Raw genomic sequence first — 17,802 nt, 5'->3', positions numbered from 1 at the left:
ACTGTCGAATCTGCAGAAAAGACGCATTTTGCTGTTTGTTCTTCATCCAAATATTTGAATTCTTGGATAGTCAGAGTTGCCCTGATTTGCCAGTGCAGTCCCTGGGGAGATCGGGCAGGATGGAGGGTGCTCCCACCTCTGCCTGCAGACGTGGGGTGGACAGCCCCACAGACAGCTTCTGTCCCAGACCTCAAACCCAGCAGAAGTTAAGATTGGATGAGAGTTGCATTTTTAAGAGTTAGCTTAGGCACTGAAATCACAGACTGTCAGAGGAATGAGAGTGCCCAAACCGCAATGGCAGATTTCTGAATTCCACCGTAAGAAGCACCAAACACCTGAATAAACATTTCTTCCCCTTCCAGCTTTTTCCCTCTCACGTTAGCGATGCCCTGAACGTGCTGTGCTCCTCAGGAGAACCATCAGCCTTAGCAACTCCTACACCTAAAGCCTTCCCCCAGCATCTCACTCCATCTAACCCACCTTACCAGAAAGGATAAAAAAACAACCAAAAGTGATCCCCCCCAAACTTTTCCATTATTTTATGATGTATTTGTCAGGCCTTACCTCTGGATCTCTTCTCCAAATATCCTTGCTTCAGAATGTTCCCTGTGTCTTGAACAGGTCTCGGTACGATTTCCTCCAGCCCTAGAGAGAGCAAAGCAAAGCCGTGGGGTTTCCCGCTCACACAAAGACTTCACCACGCAACCCGCATGCACGTAAAGCACACATCGAGGTGAACACAGCGGCTGCCCCCCACGATCCCAGCACCTCCAACGGCGGCGCTGCACATGCCACACACACAGAGTCATTTTAGGAGGGTGGAAAGACCTTCTTCCAAATTGTGAAGCATCTCAGGGTAGATATCAAGCTGCTTATGTGAGTCCTGAGAACGAGGTACCCATGGAGACAGCGGGGTCTTGAGAGCACGCCTGGACCTGTGCTGAACCCAGAGGGGACACGTTCCCCCCATGCCACCCAGCTCAGTCGGCACCTTTCCCAGTTCCTCTGCTCCGCTGGGGCACAGCTCCTCTCCCCAAACCACCCAGGTGGGTCTCCTGCTCCTGCATCACTTCTTCTGCACAGCGTCAAGGAGTGGGTCAGTGGGCTTCAGGCTCAGCAGGGATCTTTCCATTGGTTCCAGCAGGCTTCGTGCCAGCGCTCACACCCAGAGGAGACTTGATTTATTACTCCGTGGCTGACACAGAGGGTCTGGCCCACAGGTAGGGATGGTGACCCACAGTTCCACCTTTCTTGAGGTCCCAAAAGAATATGCAGCATAAAGTTTTCAGCCTCTTTCTCTGCAAAGGAGGTCTGGAAAAGCAGACTAGCACTGTCTGGAGCTGCAATTCACGATCTGTCATGATCTCATGAGCTATTCACGATCCTGGTTGCAGGCTCCCAGAAGCAGCCCTCAAGGAAACCCGGACCACAACTCACACAGCTACACAGACCTTCCTCAAATGGCAAAGCCTGGCACAGATTCTTGGGGCTGATGCTCAGCCCTTTGCCTCCAGCAAGGATGGAGGCAGCAGGCAGCAGGTCAGGTTTGCAGACCTGGAGAACATGGTCCTCAGCTCTGCTGTCTGRTCTAACACGGACCACGGCCCCTCGCCTGTGGACCCTGGAGCCACAGAAGGGCTCTGGTCCTTGCTGCGCCTGCGCTGCATGCCAGACAGGAGGACCATGGCTCACCCCCAAAACCAGCGTGGCCAGGAGTTCCCCAAGCTGTGGGCTCCTGCTGAGAAGGTCTCCCCCTCCTCTCCTGCTCATCTCATGTCATCATAATTTGTACTGAAACACAATAAAAAATGACTAACTAAATGCCACTAATCATCTCCCCAGTGCCCAGCCTTGGCAGCCTTTTAAGTATGAATAACTTCCCAGAATCCCAGATCACAAGAGTTTCTCTTGTTTTCTTAGCGTGTCTCTCTAACATCCAGCTCTCGGCCCAATCCATCCCCCCTGTCAGTTCCCTCATTCACAGGCTATTTTCATTTTTGTGTTTTATAGTTTGCAAACTCTGGGCTCGCTATAAATCCTCCACAAATGGGTCTCGGGGCGAACAGCAGTCACAAAGACACACAAAGTTTGGTTTGGTGGAAAGGCTCCCCTACGTGTGTCTCCTTCTGCTGTTCTTTGTTAGCTGGAAACCGGAGCCGTCCAAGGGCAGATCCTTGGCTTGTGGAGAACCGGCCGAGGCAACTCACATTAGAGGAGGGCCGGGGCATTAGGAGCTTGCCCCCACGCGCGTGCCTGGAGGACACAGACATCCCCTTCCCGCAAGGACAAATCTCACTTCATTCCAGCATGAACTGGGCTGAGCTCACTGCTAACTCTGCTCCAGAGAACTGCAAAGCGGCAGCGGCAGCCGGGATGAAAAGGGAGCAGCTTTTCCGTTTTAGCCTGTGGAGGTCGCTGCACAGGTGGTCACGGAGCCTAGGAGCAGAGGGGGAATCGGGAAGAAGACTAGACCTTTGTACAAATAGTGGGAAACATCGGTTTTAGCAGTACGGTTGTAAGAAAACAAACAAGGATGCTGAAAAGGACATAAATTCTTATGTTTGGGGGCTCAGACTGGCCAGCAAGTATCAGCGATCAGGAAAAGATTTCTTCCGAGAGGGCAGGGGGCTGCGCAGAATAAAATCCTGAGGGGTTTTGGCACCTTCCGTGGACGCTGCCGGCCCTGGGTGCTGTCGGAGCCAGGACCCCAGCCCTCACGGAGCACCGCCTCGGACTCACGGCAATCAGCACGGCCTTAAATTTGGCTACGGGGCTGTGCGGCAGGAGGCCCATTAGCACCAGATGGGCCTGCAGAGCAGCTGTGAGCAGGGTCCCGTGTGTCCCCCGAGCCCGCCGTCTCCCAGGGGCTCCAATCTGGCGTCCCTCCTCCGTGCGCAGGTGAAAGCTCCTCCGCGGCACATGCGCTCAGGCTTTTCTTGAGCGATGCCAAACATCTGACTCGTAAAAAGGCACATTAAATGTTTTCTCAAATCCAAGAGCCCCGACCCCTTTTGCTAATGCAAATCTAAATGTCATTTTATGGGACACTTATAATTATGAAAATGGGACGGTGCTGCCTGATGCACAAGGAGACCCTGCGAGTATGAATATTACATTAATGTGTCCAACACCAGCTCACTGATCCCGCTGGCAGAAGCATAAAAAATGCTTGAGTGAAACTTTTATTTAGACGTTAAGATTCCCGGCCCCAGCGGGGTGACAGAGGCAGCCCCAGYGAGATCCCATCAGCGCGAGCGCTCAAATTGAATTACCCAGGGGGGAAGGCAGGAGCTGCAAGTGCTGCTTCGCTTATTTAATTTCATTTACTTTCAGTACATTATCAGCATGGGGCTTCCCTCTGCCCCCGTTCACCCAAGAAAGCAGCGGCGGAAAGCGCCGGCACGCACGACACCGCGGCAGCTCGCGCCCAGGGGAGACGCGGCCGGCCCCGCTCAGCCCCGCGTCCCGGCCCTCCAGCGCTACGTGATCTCCGCTCTCTCTTTTCGTAGCTGTCAAGAGGGATTTGGGGGAGTTGTAAAGGCCTTCAAACACCACAGAGAGACACCGAGGAGGGGGAGCAGCACGGACACAACCGAGCCAAGGGCTGGGAGCTGGCGACAGCTCGCCGAGCCCTGCGCCTTCCTTCTGCCCTCGCCACCTCGTGCGGCGTGCCGGCAAGCCGATCTGCGACAGCTTTGCCCTATTTTAGATCATCTTTCCCCGGTAAGCAAATCTCCTGCGTTTCACGTTACTGTGCCCCCGGTTGCAGATCTGCCGCTCTGCTGAACCAGCCGGCAGCCTCCCGCGGGCAGGGGCCCCGTTTTGCCGCGGAGGCGCCTGGCACCACCGAGCCGCCGGCTCCAAATCCCGCTCACGAACCCAAGCCGCCCCCGCTGCGCAAGACGCGCTCCCTCTCCACACCTCCRCTTCCCAACAGGGGAATTGGAATAAAAGGACACTGCCTTCTTTTTAAGCACCAAATGAGTGCTTAGAGGAAGAAACGCAATTAAAGAGGGGTTGTGCAGATTGATTAGATTGCAAGGCGGCTCTGCAAATTTTAAGTTTTACTGCACACGACACAAACACGACAGTCACAAGCCACGTAGCACACGGCCTCTCTCCTGCAGCCCGGCCAGCACCGAGCCGGAAAGATCAAACCCGTGCAGGCTGCGCGGCCGCTGAGGCCGTGGCCTCGCCGCACCGGGGCCAGAGCCAAGCGGGGCGTCCTGTCCCCTGCCCTCCTCCCCGGCCTGCCCAGCAGCAGCCCAGATGGCTTTTAGCAGCAGCAAATGGCTAAATTAACCTGCAGCGACAGTCCCCGGGTTTTATTTCTTTAAGCCCTCCTAATGGACACGCAGGCAGAAGCGGAGAGGCGAGGTGGGAGCGCGGCTCAGCCCCAACAGCTCTCTGGTTTCTAAGGTCAGAGGGTTTATTTGCTTTGATGGTCTCATCGGAGGCCAGGCAGGCGCAGCCAGACGCGTCCGCCCCGAGGCCACACAGCTCGCAGGTAAACCAGAGCTCCCCACATCTTCTCGGGCTCGAAGTGATGGAAAAGCCAGCCCATCGCCCRGTCATCTGTTCCGACCGCTAACGACCATGCACCATTTAAAAAAACAGAGAGGACAGGAAAGGCCGTAATCCCATCTCAGAGAGCCATCTGGGCTCTCCCAGACGCGCAGCCCCTCTCCGGTCGCTCCTGCCCTGGTGTGGCTCTGTTTGGACAGGCTCGACAGCCCCTTCCACCCTCGCATCTGCCCCAGCGCATCCTCTGCCYGGCAGAAGGCCGGTACCGGCGGCCCGTCCTGCCGCCCACGCGGCCCCGCAGCTGCTCCCAGAGAGCCCCCGCTGCCCCGGACCCCCCGGCACCGCCGGGATCCCTGCAGCAGGTCAGAGGCTTATTGCACCTCGACCACTCTGCTGCTTTGCATCCCCTGGATGGCGTCCACAGGTCTGCCCRGCCAGGGCTCTGCCCCTCGGACAGCAGCGCTTGGCAAAGTTTCTAGGAGTCGGGCTGCCGCGYGCCATGACCGTTCCACCCCGTCCCCGCGATGTCCTCAAGGACCTCGGGATTTCGGCTCTCGCCCTTTCGGTCGCTCTCTGAGTCATGCACAACAGCTGCGCAAAATGTCACAGAAGCTGCAGCCAAACATGCCCCGAGGCCGCGTCGGTGCCCACGCTGTCACATTAACTGACTGTTCGAAGGGATGGAGCACGGAGGCACGACGGTTACAGCTAATTCCTGATCCTCCAGCTTAGTCACCACGTTCAAATGCGCCAAGCGCAGATTCTGCTCCCGAGGACTTTATTGGGAACACCCAAATACATTTCCAAACAGGATCCAATTGGCTGCGATTCCCCAAAGCCCTCCGCGGTGGCTGCACTCTTTTGCCATTGACGCTAATGAGAAAAAAACAAACAGAGAGAGACAAACAAACCCTCCCATCATCTTCAAAGCGAGCCGGCCTAGAGAAACGCTAAAAGCTTTTGGAAATCCCACGCGACACCGAGGTCTGCCACGGCGAACGGGTCCGCGACACGGCTGCTTAGGCTAATGTCACTAATGGCCATTGCTGAGCAGCGTTAGTGCTTCTGCACAAACAGGAGTTTCGTGCGTGCAGAAGCCAGGGGCTGTTTATGAGCCTCGTTCTCGCCAGCCTCCGCTGAGGGGATAATTCTTCCCATATGTAAACTACCGCAATTACCTCTTTCCTCAAGATCAAGAGGCTCTTGAAAGAGGCTCTGCTTTCTCATGGCAGGGTCGACATGGGAGGCAGATTCCCCCGCAATCTGCTTCCAGGATACCCTGTTAGTTAGTCAAAAGCAGCAGCAAGATCAACACCCGTAGTCCAATCCCCCAAGGGCGCCCGCGTGGGAGCGCCAGCGTGGGCTGAGGGAGGCTGCAGGGATCGGGCACAGCTGGGGAAGGAACGGCAGCCCGGGCTCCCGGCACACACGCTGCCGTCTGCGCTCTTCCGAGACCGTGTGGATGTTGCAGCCAGGCAGAGCAGCAGCAGTGTGGGTGGATCGCAGGCTCTGATGTCCCGCGTCCGCCTGCGCACCTACGCTCGCAGCGTTTGATCTGCCCCACCACGTGGCGCAACCAAGGGCGAGGAGAAAGGCCAGCGCGCAAAGCAAGCCACAGTGCAACCGCGTGGTCATCCAGGTGCCTGGGCTGCGGCGCAAGCAGCTCCGAGCCTCGGATCACAAGTGAAAAATCAGGAGAGCCATGCCAGGAACCACTGCCCTCTTCCCCCAGCACAGGGACAACCTCCCCAAACGCGTCCCAGCTCCACAGGCGCCTGAAGGACATGTCAGCACTGACCCCGGCTCGCTCAGCTCCCGGCCGTGGACTTTCTCCTTGCTCTTCTTCACCCCACCAACACACCACTGGCTCTGCATCACATCCCGTCTCCTCACCCCATGGCTCTAGGTCACAATTCCCTTTAGCGTCTCTTCTGCGGCTCCCCGGCCCTCGCTCCCCTTCGGACACACTTCCCTCCGTGTCGCTGGAACGTAGCCGAACCTTTCAGTGCCCTGCAAATGGCTGGGGATCATTTATAAGGAAGGGAATGAAATGAGCAACTATCTCAGAGAAAATGGGAACTAAACAATTGTCAACAGGGATCACATGAAATAGATCTTGTGCCAGACTAATTTTATTGCATTTTTTTGAGCAGGAAAATAAGAAAGTAGATGAAGAAAAGGCAAGGGATAGTGGAGAAGATTTATTTGGGCTTCAACTTGACTTTTCAGAAGAGGCTAGTAAGCAAAATTCAGAGTGTAGGCATCCACCCCAGGATAACTACCTAGATTGAAAGCAAGTCAGCAAGCAGGAGGCAGTTAAAAATCAATGGCCACAAATCATCGAGAGGAAATTATCAACTGACTTATCCTTTCGCTCAGCTTTGGGATCCGTTCCCTTCAGTGGCAGGAGCCCTACTATGCTACATAGCATCCCCATCTGCAAAGCGGGTTTGCCCAAATAAAAATAGCCCGCGTAAAAGCTGCAGCTAAGCACAGAGCTTCCTTCAGGACAGGCTACGGCGCAGCTGCTCCCGCGGGCGATTTCTAAATGTTCTCTTGCAGCAGCCAGTTGAGGCCGGCGTTGAAGGCAGGAACCAAGACTAACCGGCCCGAGGCAATTGCCGAGGCTTTGGACAACTGCTGGCATTCAGGCCCGAACACAAAGTCCGTGGAAGTCGCTCAAGAAACCCACAATTCTCACCTGAGGCTGAATGGTGACTAATTAACTCTGTTGCCCCTAAAGTTCTTGTTGGACCACATCTGATGGCCAAACACAAATAAACACGGGACACACAGACAGACCCTTGTTAGTTGCCAAGTTAGTGTTGGATTCATTGTTGTTTTTTCAGAGGAGTCCATGAATGTGGTTTTTATGATTGATAAGCAAACAAGAGAATAGACAGTCCATGGCAAAGATTTGACTGCAGATTGGGCTGCTATTTAGCCCGAGAGGGTGGAAAAAACCCTCCAACTTTATTGGTGTTTTTTTATTCTGTCTGGAAAATTTAACAGCAAGTTTGAAGTTATACCAACTTTGCCAAAGGAAAAAAAAAATCGAAATTCAAAGAGGAGGCAGAGCCTTTGGCCCAAAAGTTTCCTTCCAAATCACTAAGTCTATAATTGCAAAATAAAAAACACTAAATCTCAATATCTATTTGCACAGCTCATTAGCTAAGGGCTCACACTCAGCAAAGAGGGAGGGGAAAAAAMCCTTCAGCACCAAGTGCATTTGGGAAGTTGCTATGGAAACCAGCCCTTCGGAGGGCTTTGCAAGGCAACTTGCAAATCTGCGCTCAGATGGGTCTGTCTGTCCATCCATTCACAGGCTTCAGGAGGATACCATTTTTTTAAGTCCTTAAAAAAAAAAAAAAGCCTAATGCATTAAATATATAAATATATAATCTGTGTAACTGATTCCCCTGTTATTTCTCTCCCCCAAACATAACATTATGTCAGACATTCGACCTGCTGTGCTACCGGGACAACATGATTTACAATGTGAAAAGGGAAAACCTAAATCATCACGTAATGAAAACATTAAAGTTAATGCATCACAAGTGAGGAATTTATTACCATTAACTCCAATAAACAGTTATAAACCACCCGTCCTTTCCTGTCCACGCACAGGGACACAGAGGCAGGGACTTCATTAAGCTCAACTTTCTTTTCTTCTTCACTAGACCGGTCATGTGTGCTCCAACCGGCCACCATTTATTGTTAAGTGGACTGGCTCATTTTCCGGGGACTGAAGAAGGTTTGAAGGCCTCATCCATTTCATTCCACGGGTGGCTCGGCGCAGACAGATGGAATAGGAAAGTTCACGAGACGTGCAGCTCGATGAGTTTATTTAAACGCCGCTGAAATATATGCTTGACAAAAGCCAACTCTCGCCCTGGCCCTGTACATCGTTACTCAAAGAGGCTGATGTATAAGTAATAACATATGGGCACGCTGTGCGCTTACACCGGATACCAGCTTACCTCAGGGTGCACTTGGCCAAATATTTGCTTCTCACTGATGTTACACCACTACCTTGGAAACCTAAGCCTGACATCTGAGGCCTTATCGAAATCCCCCATCGCTCGGCCGCCGCGGAGGAGCAGAGCGGGCTCTGCGGCCCCGCGAGGGACCGGCTCTCCCGGTGCCCCGGCCCCATCGCCCTGTAGCGCGTTTCAAGAGGGCTCCCGGGCGCTACTGGGCCGGCAGCCGTAGGGATGCAATAACAAGCGCCGCTGTCCGGTTGTTAACTACTGACCGAATCCTAAGATCTTCACAGACATAAAAATACCGCTGGGTTCAACAGGAGCTGAAGATCTGATCCGTTAACCGTGCTCCTGGGTTCATTATTGCAGGGCTACCCGCAACGAGGATTGAACGAGGGCCGGGAGCTACCAGCCCATGGTTTTCGCCTCAGTGCACAACCAAGAGATGCTCTCCGCACACGCACTACCATTTGCGATGAGGGAGAGGGTCCCAGTGAAGAGACTGCGACGTGCACACGTCCCCTCCAGGCGTTCCTTCAAAATGCTTCTCCTCTCCCCTCTTCTGGGGCGAGCGACAAGTAAAACAGCGAAGAGAGGGGCAAGGCCCACGGTATCGGGGGAATCCTTTAGAGTTGGTAGGAACACGCCGTCCTGCCACTAAGCGCTCAGAGCCCAAACCCGGTCTCCTCCAGGTTGCTCCCCGAGCAAAGGCACCAGCGGTTGTGGATGCAGGGGGCAGCGAGCAGCGTTTGCTCCTGCTGCCGGAAGGAGCATTGCTCAGCCGTTCGCCAGCCTCATCGAACACCCACCTGTGGAGCCAACAGGACTGAAAACAGCCAAGGGATTCGCAATGTCGGAGCTGGCTGTTGGGATTTCTCCTAATTCCCAACAGAAACAAATTTCTTACTAAGCAGTTTCCCACTGGAAATACCCCACTATCTTGAATTTTCTCTGAACTCTTACACCTCCATTAGGTCCAAAGAGCTCTTTACTGTGGTAGGACGTCAGTCCAGATATGAACACTGTGGGTCCAACCCCAGAAATCACTCTTAGCCATTCGCCCCACAAGCAAGCACCGAATGGGCACCCCAAAGGGCTCAGCCTGCTCTGCGGAGGTGTCACGGAGCTGTGGCATCCCCAGAGGACACCAAGCACAGCAATCCCGAGCCCCCTGTGTCACCCAGGCACAAGGTCCTCTCCACATCCTCCTTCCCTGAGCTTTCCTCCGAGCAACAAATAATGAGGAGGATGGAGGGAACCAGAAGCACAGCCAGATATGGGAATGCCAGAAAGAACGGAGAGGTGAAGCCTGGCGGCGAACACCAATTCTCAGTGCTCACTGCAGTATTTCAGGCTATTGAGAAGCTTCCCTGTGGTTTGAGGGCGATACTGGCTTTGAAGGGCCAAACTGCATCATGTTTCTGCATCCCGCTGCATTTCCCCATCACGTTCTGCCTTCCTGCAGCACGACACTGTGCACAGGAATCGCTCGACCTGAGCCCCTCGCAGCGGCCACAAATCAATGCATGAAAATTCCCCAAAGGCAGACATGATTTTAATTTACAGGGTCTCGGCAAGGCTACGAAAAGACCAGACACCTGTTGGCTAAAGCCCATCTTAAGGCTGAGCCCTTTATTCCTATAAAAATTCTGTACCACATAATCGTCAACCTTGACACAAACGATTCCTATAGATCATTGTGGAAAATCAAGAGGATTTAAGGAGAGAGGAGGGTTAGGAAAAAGTAAAACAAACGACATGTAATTTTTCAAGCGGAAACAATGGCAATATGAAGATATATAGGTGTCAGCCATTCTGTAGGAGGCAGGAGGCTGTGCTCTTTTACCTCTTACAGTGTCACTCTCATGACCTCTACCATTTGAAATGCTTTGATTCCACCTTGCCCAAGGGATCTCTGAGCGCCGGGGAAGAGATGAGGAATGCCCGCGCCTGACCTCACCTCCACATTGTCTAACGACTGACGGCATAAATCAGTTTTTCCCCTCTGCAGACCCGAGTGTCAAGAACCCATGTGAGAAGGCTGGAAATATTAAATGATTTCCCTGAGGGTTTTTATTGTTACTTGGTTTCTCTCCTGTAACTGTAGAGCTGTTTCACATGAAGAACAACTTTCCCTTGAGACCGCAATTTGTGTATAAAATGAACGGGAGGGGGTGGGGAGGAGAGACGCAGACGGGCAGCATCGGCCTCGGCGAGGGAGCGGGAGCGAGAGGGGCACAACCAAATCTGCAGTCCAGACTCGCTGTACCGCTCCTTCCCGGTTTGACACAAACCTAAGTCAGTACAAGTCCAGCAAAGTCAATGAAGTGATATAAGGAAGAGAGCGGTGAGGCTCCTGACATAAGGACTAAGACAGACAAGAGTCCTTCTGTCGCTGGGTACAAGGTGAGTGAGAAAATCCAGGAGAGAAAATAAAACCAGCCAAGGGGACTGTACCATGGCCTGATACTGTCTTGGGAACAGGCCCGGCCCGTGGGATAAGGAGGGATCGCAGATCTCGCGGAGGGCGACGCAGCTGCAGCTGCTCCAGATGTTGGGGACGGACCTGCGCATTACAGAGAAGCGCCACTTGTGTGCGGGCATCGTGCGCGTGCGAGTGAGCTGCTTTACCCTGCACCTTCCCCTATGGATATTCTTCTGCTTCTCTAACCCTGACATGAACATGCTGCCGCATTCTCCGTAGTAATTAAATACTAGGCCAGGTATTTAATTCTGCTTTCCTTTTCCTTTTTGCTGCTTCCTCCTGAATTTTGAGCTTTGAACACATGATACAGTCACCTGGGGAAAGACTGGTGGGAGCTATTCCCCGATTACAAACGGATTTATTTCTCACGGGTGCTAGTCAGTCTGCAAACACCCCAGTAAACAGCCCCTTCTCTGGCCAAGTGTCTACAGTCATAAGCAGTGGAAATGGCAGAGGGAGATTTTAYGAGAGACCCGGGGTGAGACGGGGCAGGCAACGGGCTCTGCGAGCACGAGCAGGCTGGCAGGGGGCACTGACAGATGACTGAAAGCAATCAGGCTCTGAGTTACAGTATTGGAAAACAAGTCTGGTTGTTCACAGGCAAACTGGGATGCAAAATAGCTTAAACCATCTCCTGAGCCTGCTCAAGAAGGGTTTTACAGCACAGCTGGGACAGGCCTGGGAGCCACCGGGCAGCTGCCCCGGCTCAGCGGCTCTTTGGTAAGCCGAGGCATGGGGGCTGGTTTTAGTCTTGCTTTCATATCCACGGCAAAGGCTCTCCAAGAAGATTACAGAGAGTCCTGCAGAATCAACCAGCTTATTTTAGTCACGTTCAACCAACCTTTTTACAGCATTCTTCCCTGGAAAACAGGCAGCCTAACTTTACCCGGAAGGTGATGCTGAGATCGCACTAGCTGGTGTTTGCACAGCGCCTTCCAAGCCTAAAACCCCACAGAAGTGCTAACCGCGATCGTTGCTCTATCATTCAAACCCAGCATCATTCTTTAAAAAGAGATTTTGAAGGTAATTAGTCCTAACCGCCCTTTGCAATGGAGCTCCCGAATCGTCTCATTTCAAAAGCTCCCCAGCGCCGGTGGCCCTTGCGCTTCGCGGCGGAGCAGCCGGACGGGCCGGCAAGGCCCCTCGGCCGCGGCTCCATGAGCGCTGGGTCGCCCAGCGGCGGCCAAATGGACACAGACCCCATGCAAACACCATTTTCTAATTGGCTGCATGAAACTGGATTAGGAATTCAGCCAATTAAACCAACAGCAAAACAAATTCCCGAGTCAATCCTGCACTTTCCAGCCAGCGGCGGCACAGTTTAAAGGCCTAAGTTTCATGCTGGAAATTGCCGTCTCATCGGCGTGACTCCTGCAACGATGAGAAAGGTCCTCGCAGGGGCTGAGCGCGGCTGGCGGGAGGAAGCCGCCCCTCCCGAATTTATTAAACTCTCTCATTTCAAACAAGTAGCTTGATTCTCCCACTTCCCTTTGATCTAGGTGCCCGTCTATTTTTTCCTTGCTTCCTACTTCTGAGTAATTGTTAAAAAAGTAAAATCAACAGGTCGTAAAATGATAAAAGCCCGTTCTCTGGTAAATCCTCCCCTTGGGCTCACTTCTCCTCTCGTTTTACACTGATAAAATGCCCCTGCCTTCCCTGGAGCCCTCTTGATTTACACCACCTACCTTGGATCACGAAAGAAACGTTGATTTTCTGATATCAACACAACATGAATCTAGACACACCCAGCCCAGCTCTGCTAGTCAAATAAATCAGGAGCAGAGCCAGGAATAGCTTATACACGAGTAATAGAGCTTCAGCTACACTATACTGATACGGCAGGAGCAATCCAACCTCCTTAATGTAGATAGTTATATCCAAATAAAGGTGCTTTATGTCAGTATAAATTATCCTCTTCCCATTTAGGGATGCCTTTCTACAAAATAAATGTGCTAGAGCAACTGCCAATCTGGATATAGTTATATTGTTTAGAAGAAACAAAACCGCTGGCAAACCCTAACCACGACACAAGCCGGTTCGCCAGGGCACGGCCGGCTCTTTCTCCGGGGCCAACGGCTCCCATGGGCACGTGCCGCCCCGGCTCTGCTCCAGCTACCGTCCCGCTGAGCCTTCCATGCCGATACAGCGGGGCAGCTGTATCCTCCTTTTTTTCCCCCCAAACTGCTGCTTCTTCTGATATGTCCGCCCCGAGCTGAGCTGAGCAGGGCCCTCGCGCTCCGGCCCTCGGAAGCCCCGACCGGACGAGCTGCCAGGCAAGGCGGAGACGATCTCCAGAGCAGCCAAATGAATTTCAGACCACGCTTAACCTCAGGATTACTTCTGCCCAGATTGGACTCAGCGGAGCAACGCATGCTGACAGGGGCTTTGTACCACATGCTTTTGTTTGCTCCTGAGCGCCTTACACCGGGTTTTAGTATCTTGTCTATCCGCAGCCACAATTAAACACACGTGTAGATGAGGGGCAGGACGAGGAACAAGGGCCTGACGCAGGACGAGAGCCGCGGCGCGGAGGCAGAGCGGGGCGACGACGGGCCGTTGCCTCCGCAGCGTCCCCGAACACCCGCCTGCGGCTGCCGGGCCCCAGGGACCCCCCGTCCCCGAGGAAGAGCTGCCAGACAGGCGCTGGCTCCTTTCACCTGCGGTTTCTTTTTTTGTTCAGATGGAAACTCTGCAAAACTGAAAAGCCGGAGGAATTTCTGGGAGCCTCTCGTCTGTGCCGGGGAGCGGGGCTTCGGGAGCCGGGCCGCGCTCCCACCCCGCGCCCAGCCACCCACGGCAGCAGCCCGGCGGGGGATCCCGCAGAGGGGCGGCCGGCGCGAGGCAGGGACTGCAGCCCTGGGTGGGTCCATTTAACTCCAAGTGATTTAAATCACCGATTTTAACGATGATTTAAATCATCAGGCGAGACATCTTGATTGAAAGCATCCATTTTAATGTTCTTTTGCATTTGTACTTTTTATTCACTTTCTTGAGGAAAGCTGGCAGCCATTAAAACATGTAGATAAAGTTAGCTTTTATGGTAAATTTAACATTTCTTTTAGCTAACCAGCAGAACACGCCATATCTATGCAAAAATATTTCAGTCATTATRTAGCTTAACAAACATTTATTTGGGTACTTAAATTTTGTATCATGTTACAAAATGGTGAAAGATGTGTTTTTTTAGTAAGTGATTATTAACTTTTATTCACAGCTAATGTCAAACACTATATGCACTGAAACTGAAATTCAAATAAAAACCTACAAAACCAATGTTTGAATTTTATTACTAAAATAAATTTACTTTTAACTTGATGGATATATGGGGGAAAAAAGTTTATCTAAAACCTTTTAAATTTAAAGCTGATTTATTAAACAAAGTATTATCTGTAGTGGTGGGATTGAGTCTAAGGCTCCAGGTTATCGCATCCTTCAAGTTTCTAGCACTGGCAGATCCTGCCCTCGCCGAGCCTGTCCTCCTCTTCCTCCTCCTCCTCCTCCTCCTCTTCTAAATTCCAGACAAAAACAGCGGTTGCTTTTTCCAGCTTTCTACTTTTGGGCTTTGAATGAAATAGTAAACTAAATTGCTGGAATACATGGAATTAAAGAAAGCAGTTTCGCTGTGCTTCTCAGGGTTGCTAAAGCTGGTTCAGAGCTTTGGAAAGCCTGGGACTAACTGGGCTCTCCCCGGTCCAGGGGTTTGCCTAAAACTTTGGCAACCAACAAGTTTGGGGTTTTGCATTTTTATTTAGTACAGCACTTCCTCCTAATATTCTGGAGTCTTAACAGAATTCCTTTAAAGCTTCATCTTCTACAAAATATTTGTCAATTTAGAAATGCACCCGGAGCTGTTGCCCGGCCCGGGGCAGCCTGAGAGCCCGCGAAGGGGCCGCCGAGGAGGGAAGGGGCCGGACGCCCGGCCACGGCCCTGACCGGCGCGGGGCGAGCGTCAACGCCAGCCGCCTGGCCGCGACGGGGCTGGAGCGAGCGCTGAGCGCCGCTGCCATGGCTGCCCGYGCCGGAGGCAGCGCGAGGCCCCGCGACCCCCAACGAGGCCTCGGCTCCCCTCTCCCCCCCAAGCTGCTGGCGCGAGACCCCGCGTAACCCCCACGGGGCTCCCCGGCCGCCGCAGCGAGCRTAACCCGGGATTTCACACCTCATCCCTCTCCGTCCGGGCGGCCGGCACCGCTATTACAGCAACTTCCACATCCCGCCTCGCCTGCTGGAGCCTCCCTCCGCTATCGCTGCTCCCCGGCGCTTTCCGGGGGCCGGCACCCGAGGTGAGGCTGACGCAAGGAAATTTGGTGTCTCTGACTTCTCCCAGGCCCCCGCGTCCCGCAGCTTGGCTCGGCCCGGCTGGGCACAGAGCCACGCGGGGATTGGGAAATCAGGACACGTCCCGGCACGCTGGAGCTCACGGCAGCGGCGGAAGAGCGCCCCGCGTGCGACGTGGGAGGAGGCCGCTCCGAGCTCCGGTGTCGGATGATACAGGGCAATTAGATTAAAGTCTCTTCCATTAGGGAAGAGTGAGAGTTTGCTAAGTGTGGTATCTGTTAGCCCAGAGTCATAACAAACCCCCAGATAAATGAAGTGCCGGTTACCTCCTTCAAAAAGAAAAAAAAAGAGAGGGAAAGAGACCAAGCTGCTTCCTCTTGGAAACGCTTTGGACTCCCAGTTCCCCTGTCTAAAGAACGGCTGGAATTCAAGTGTCCCCATGCTCCATCCCTGGGAATCAATTTCCCCAAAACTGGCGTATTGAACACAAAATTGAGAACGTGTGGTAAAGGAAGACATCTGGGAGATGATAAAGCTGGGACCCACCTTTTAGGGAGAGCTGAATCCCAATCGTAACGTGTCACGTGCGGGGACATCGGAGGTGTTTGTGCCTACGGGAGCAGGGTGCACCCGTGCCCGGGTAACCGGGAGGCACCACCGGCATCGCCCAGGCATCTCCCGCCCCACGCCACCGCGCTCGAGGGCAGGTACCGCCAGAGCCAGAGAGTTCAGGCAACCTTCTGAAGGACGCGAAGGAAATCCCTGGAAAGATATCGCTGGCCCRTGCCAAACCCATCAGCCCACGCCGCCTCTCATCCTTCAGCTAACTCGCCAGAGCYGTGCCGAGGCCGGGCCGCCTGGCCRAGGGGACCGCGGTCCCCACTGCCCCCCTGCCCTGCTGCTGCGGGCACCATGYGGCCAARGGACCTGAGAGAGAGGAGACCCCCGGGGGGAGGAGGGCGAGGAAGAGCCGTAAAACGGCGCACGAGCAAGTCTACAGAGCCAGGGATATAACGAAGGGAGCCCCAACAAGAGCCGCCGGCGATGGGCGCAGAGGGGCAGTGAGTGGGGGTTCCGGGGTGCAGAGAGCAGCCGGAGCACCACGCTTTTACTGCCTTGCCTGTGCCGAGAGCAGGAGCCGGGGCAGGTCGGGATTTGGTGATTACTTTCCCATTTGGGGCACTCTGCGATTGCAAAGCAGCCCCTCGAGGCACGACCCGGCCGCCCGGCCGCGCTCCCGCGCCGCAGCCTCGGGCAGCTCTCCGCCGCAGGGCAGGAGTGGCAGGAAGCTTCAGAGCTTCTTGCCGCTACCTGGGTGCCCACGCGGGGCCGGGCGCCGGTGGAGCCTCCGTGGGCAGCCCGCCACGTGCCCCCATGGAGCCTCCGGCCACGGCAGCTTGTCRGCAGTGCCCAAACACAGCGGGGCCGACCTGAAACGCTTCCCRGCCGCGAGGCGCTTTGCTACCCCGGGCACCCGGGAGGGAAGCGGAGATGAAACTTGGCCACTGCTTTTCCTTGTTCCAGATAAGAAAATCATTTGTCACCGTGGGGCGGGGTGGGTGTCGGGGGTGGGCTTTTATCGGGGAAGTGTCAGTCTGTCCACACGACCTGGAGAACAAATGTGTGTTTTATCACCCGCCGAACAAAACCCGCCGAACACCTGCAGCAGGCGTGTGCCCCGGCCGCTCTCGCCCCGCCGCCGCGGAGGGAGAAAGTCACAGTGATGGATTCGCCCATCTTAATTAATGTAAACAAACAAAAGAGGAACATCAAATAATGCCCTTGACAGCCTGAAAACGGAGCCGGCAGGGCAGAGCCCGCTGTAGAAAAGGCGGCTTTTGATGTGCAGGCCGCAGGATCAAGGTTTGTAAATAGCAGCAGCTCCGTATCGCGGCTTATCCAAATATTTTCATTTCCCATCACAAGCTGAGAGCCAGGGGTTGATGGTTTTGTACTCTTCAACTTTCAGCTTTCACCCTGCAGCCCCRGAGTGAGCGAGCGGAGGAGGGCGGCGGGGGGTCACCGCTCCCCCAGGAAGGGCTCCGGCGCTCGCCGCGCTCCCTCGTCTCCCCGCAGGAAGAGCCCCCGGCTGACACAGGGCACCTGGGCGACGCAGCCCAGAGACGCCGGCCCCGCTCTCCCCCACGCCGCCGTCCACCAAGGGGACACGGCGCCCCCACTGCAGCCATCTGCCCCGCTCCGGCTCTCCTCTCCCTCCGGACGCGAGCGGAGGGTGAGAGCAGTTCACGAGCCGGGCATGAATCCATGGTGTCACGCTGGGGGATGAAGCATCACCCTGCGGTGTATAAACAGGATTAGCACTGCTGAGACACGGGAAGAAATCCTTCCTCTGGGCTCGGTGCCTCCACTCCGTGCCCCCGCCGGGACGTCGGGCCCCGCRCGCCCCTGCGGGCTCTCGCCAGGGAAAGCAAACACAGGCCAGGCCGAGGCTGCGGCAGGGCTCGGGGGCCGCACAGGATGGCCCGGAGCCATACCCCGCTTTGGGCAAGTGGAGAGGGGCGTCATCCCCGCGAG

The 17,802-nt window shown here is 54.5% G+C and overlaps 1 protein-coding gene across 2 annotated transcripts in view; it reads right to left on the bottom strand.

Moving 5' to 3' along the window:
* The window catches only part of SKAP1 (src kinase associated phosphoprotein 1), a 164,198-nt gene that overhangs the window by 31,287 nt on the left and 115,109 nt on the right, over nt 1–17,802 (bottom strand). For both annotated transcript variants that reach the window (XM_026071857.1, XM_026071856.1), the window contains one exon: nt 565–645. In XM_026071857.1, the coding sequence (XP_025927642.1) occupies nt 565–645 (81 nt within the window). The remainder of the gene's footprint in view (nt 1–564; nt 646–17,802) is intronic.

Source organism: Apteryx rowi, unplaced genomic scaffold (genome assembly GCF_003343035.1).
Source record: "Apteryx rowi isolate R43461 unplaced genomic scaffold, aptRow1 scaffold_331, whole genome shotgun sequence".
NCBI classification, from domain to species: Eukaryota; Metazoa; Chordata; class Aves; order Apterygiformes; family Apterygidae; genus Apteryx; species Apteryx rowi.
Note: the sequence above shows the minus strand (reverse complement) of the source record. Positions and strands in the feature narration are given on the sequence as shown.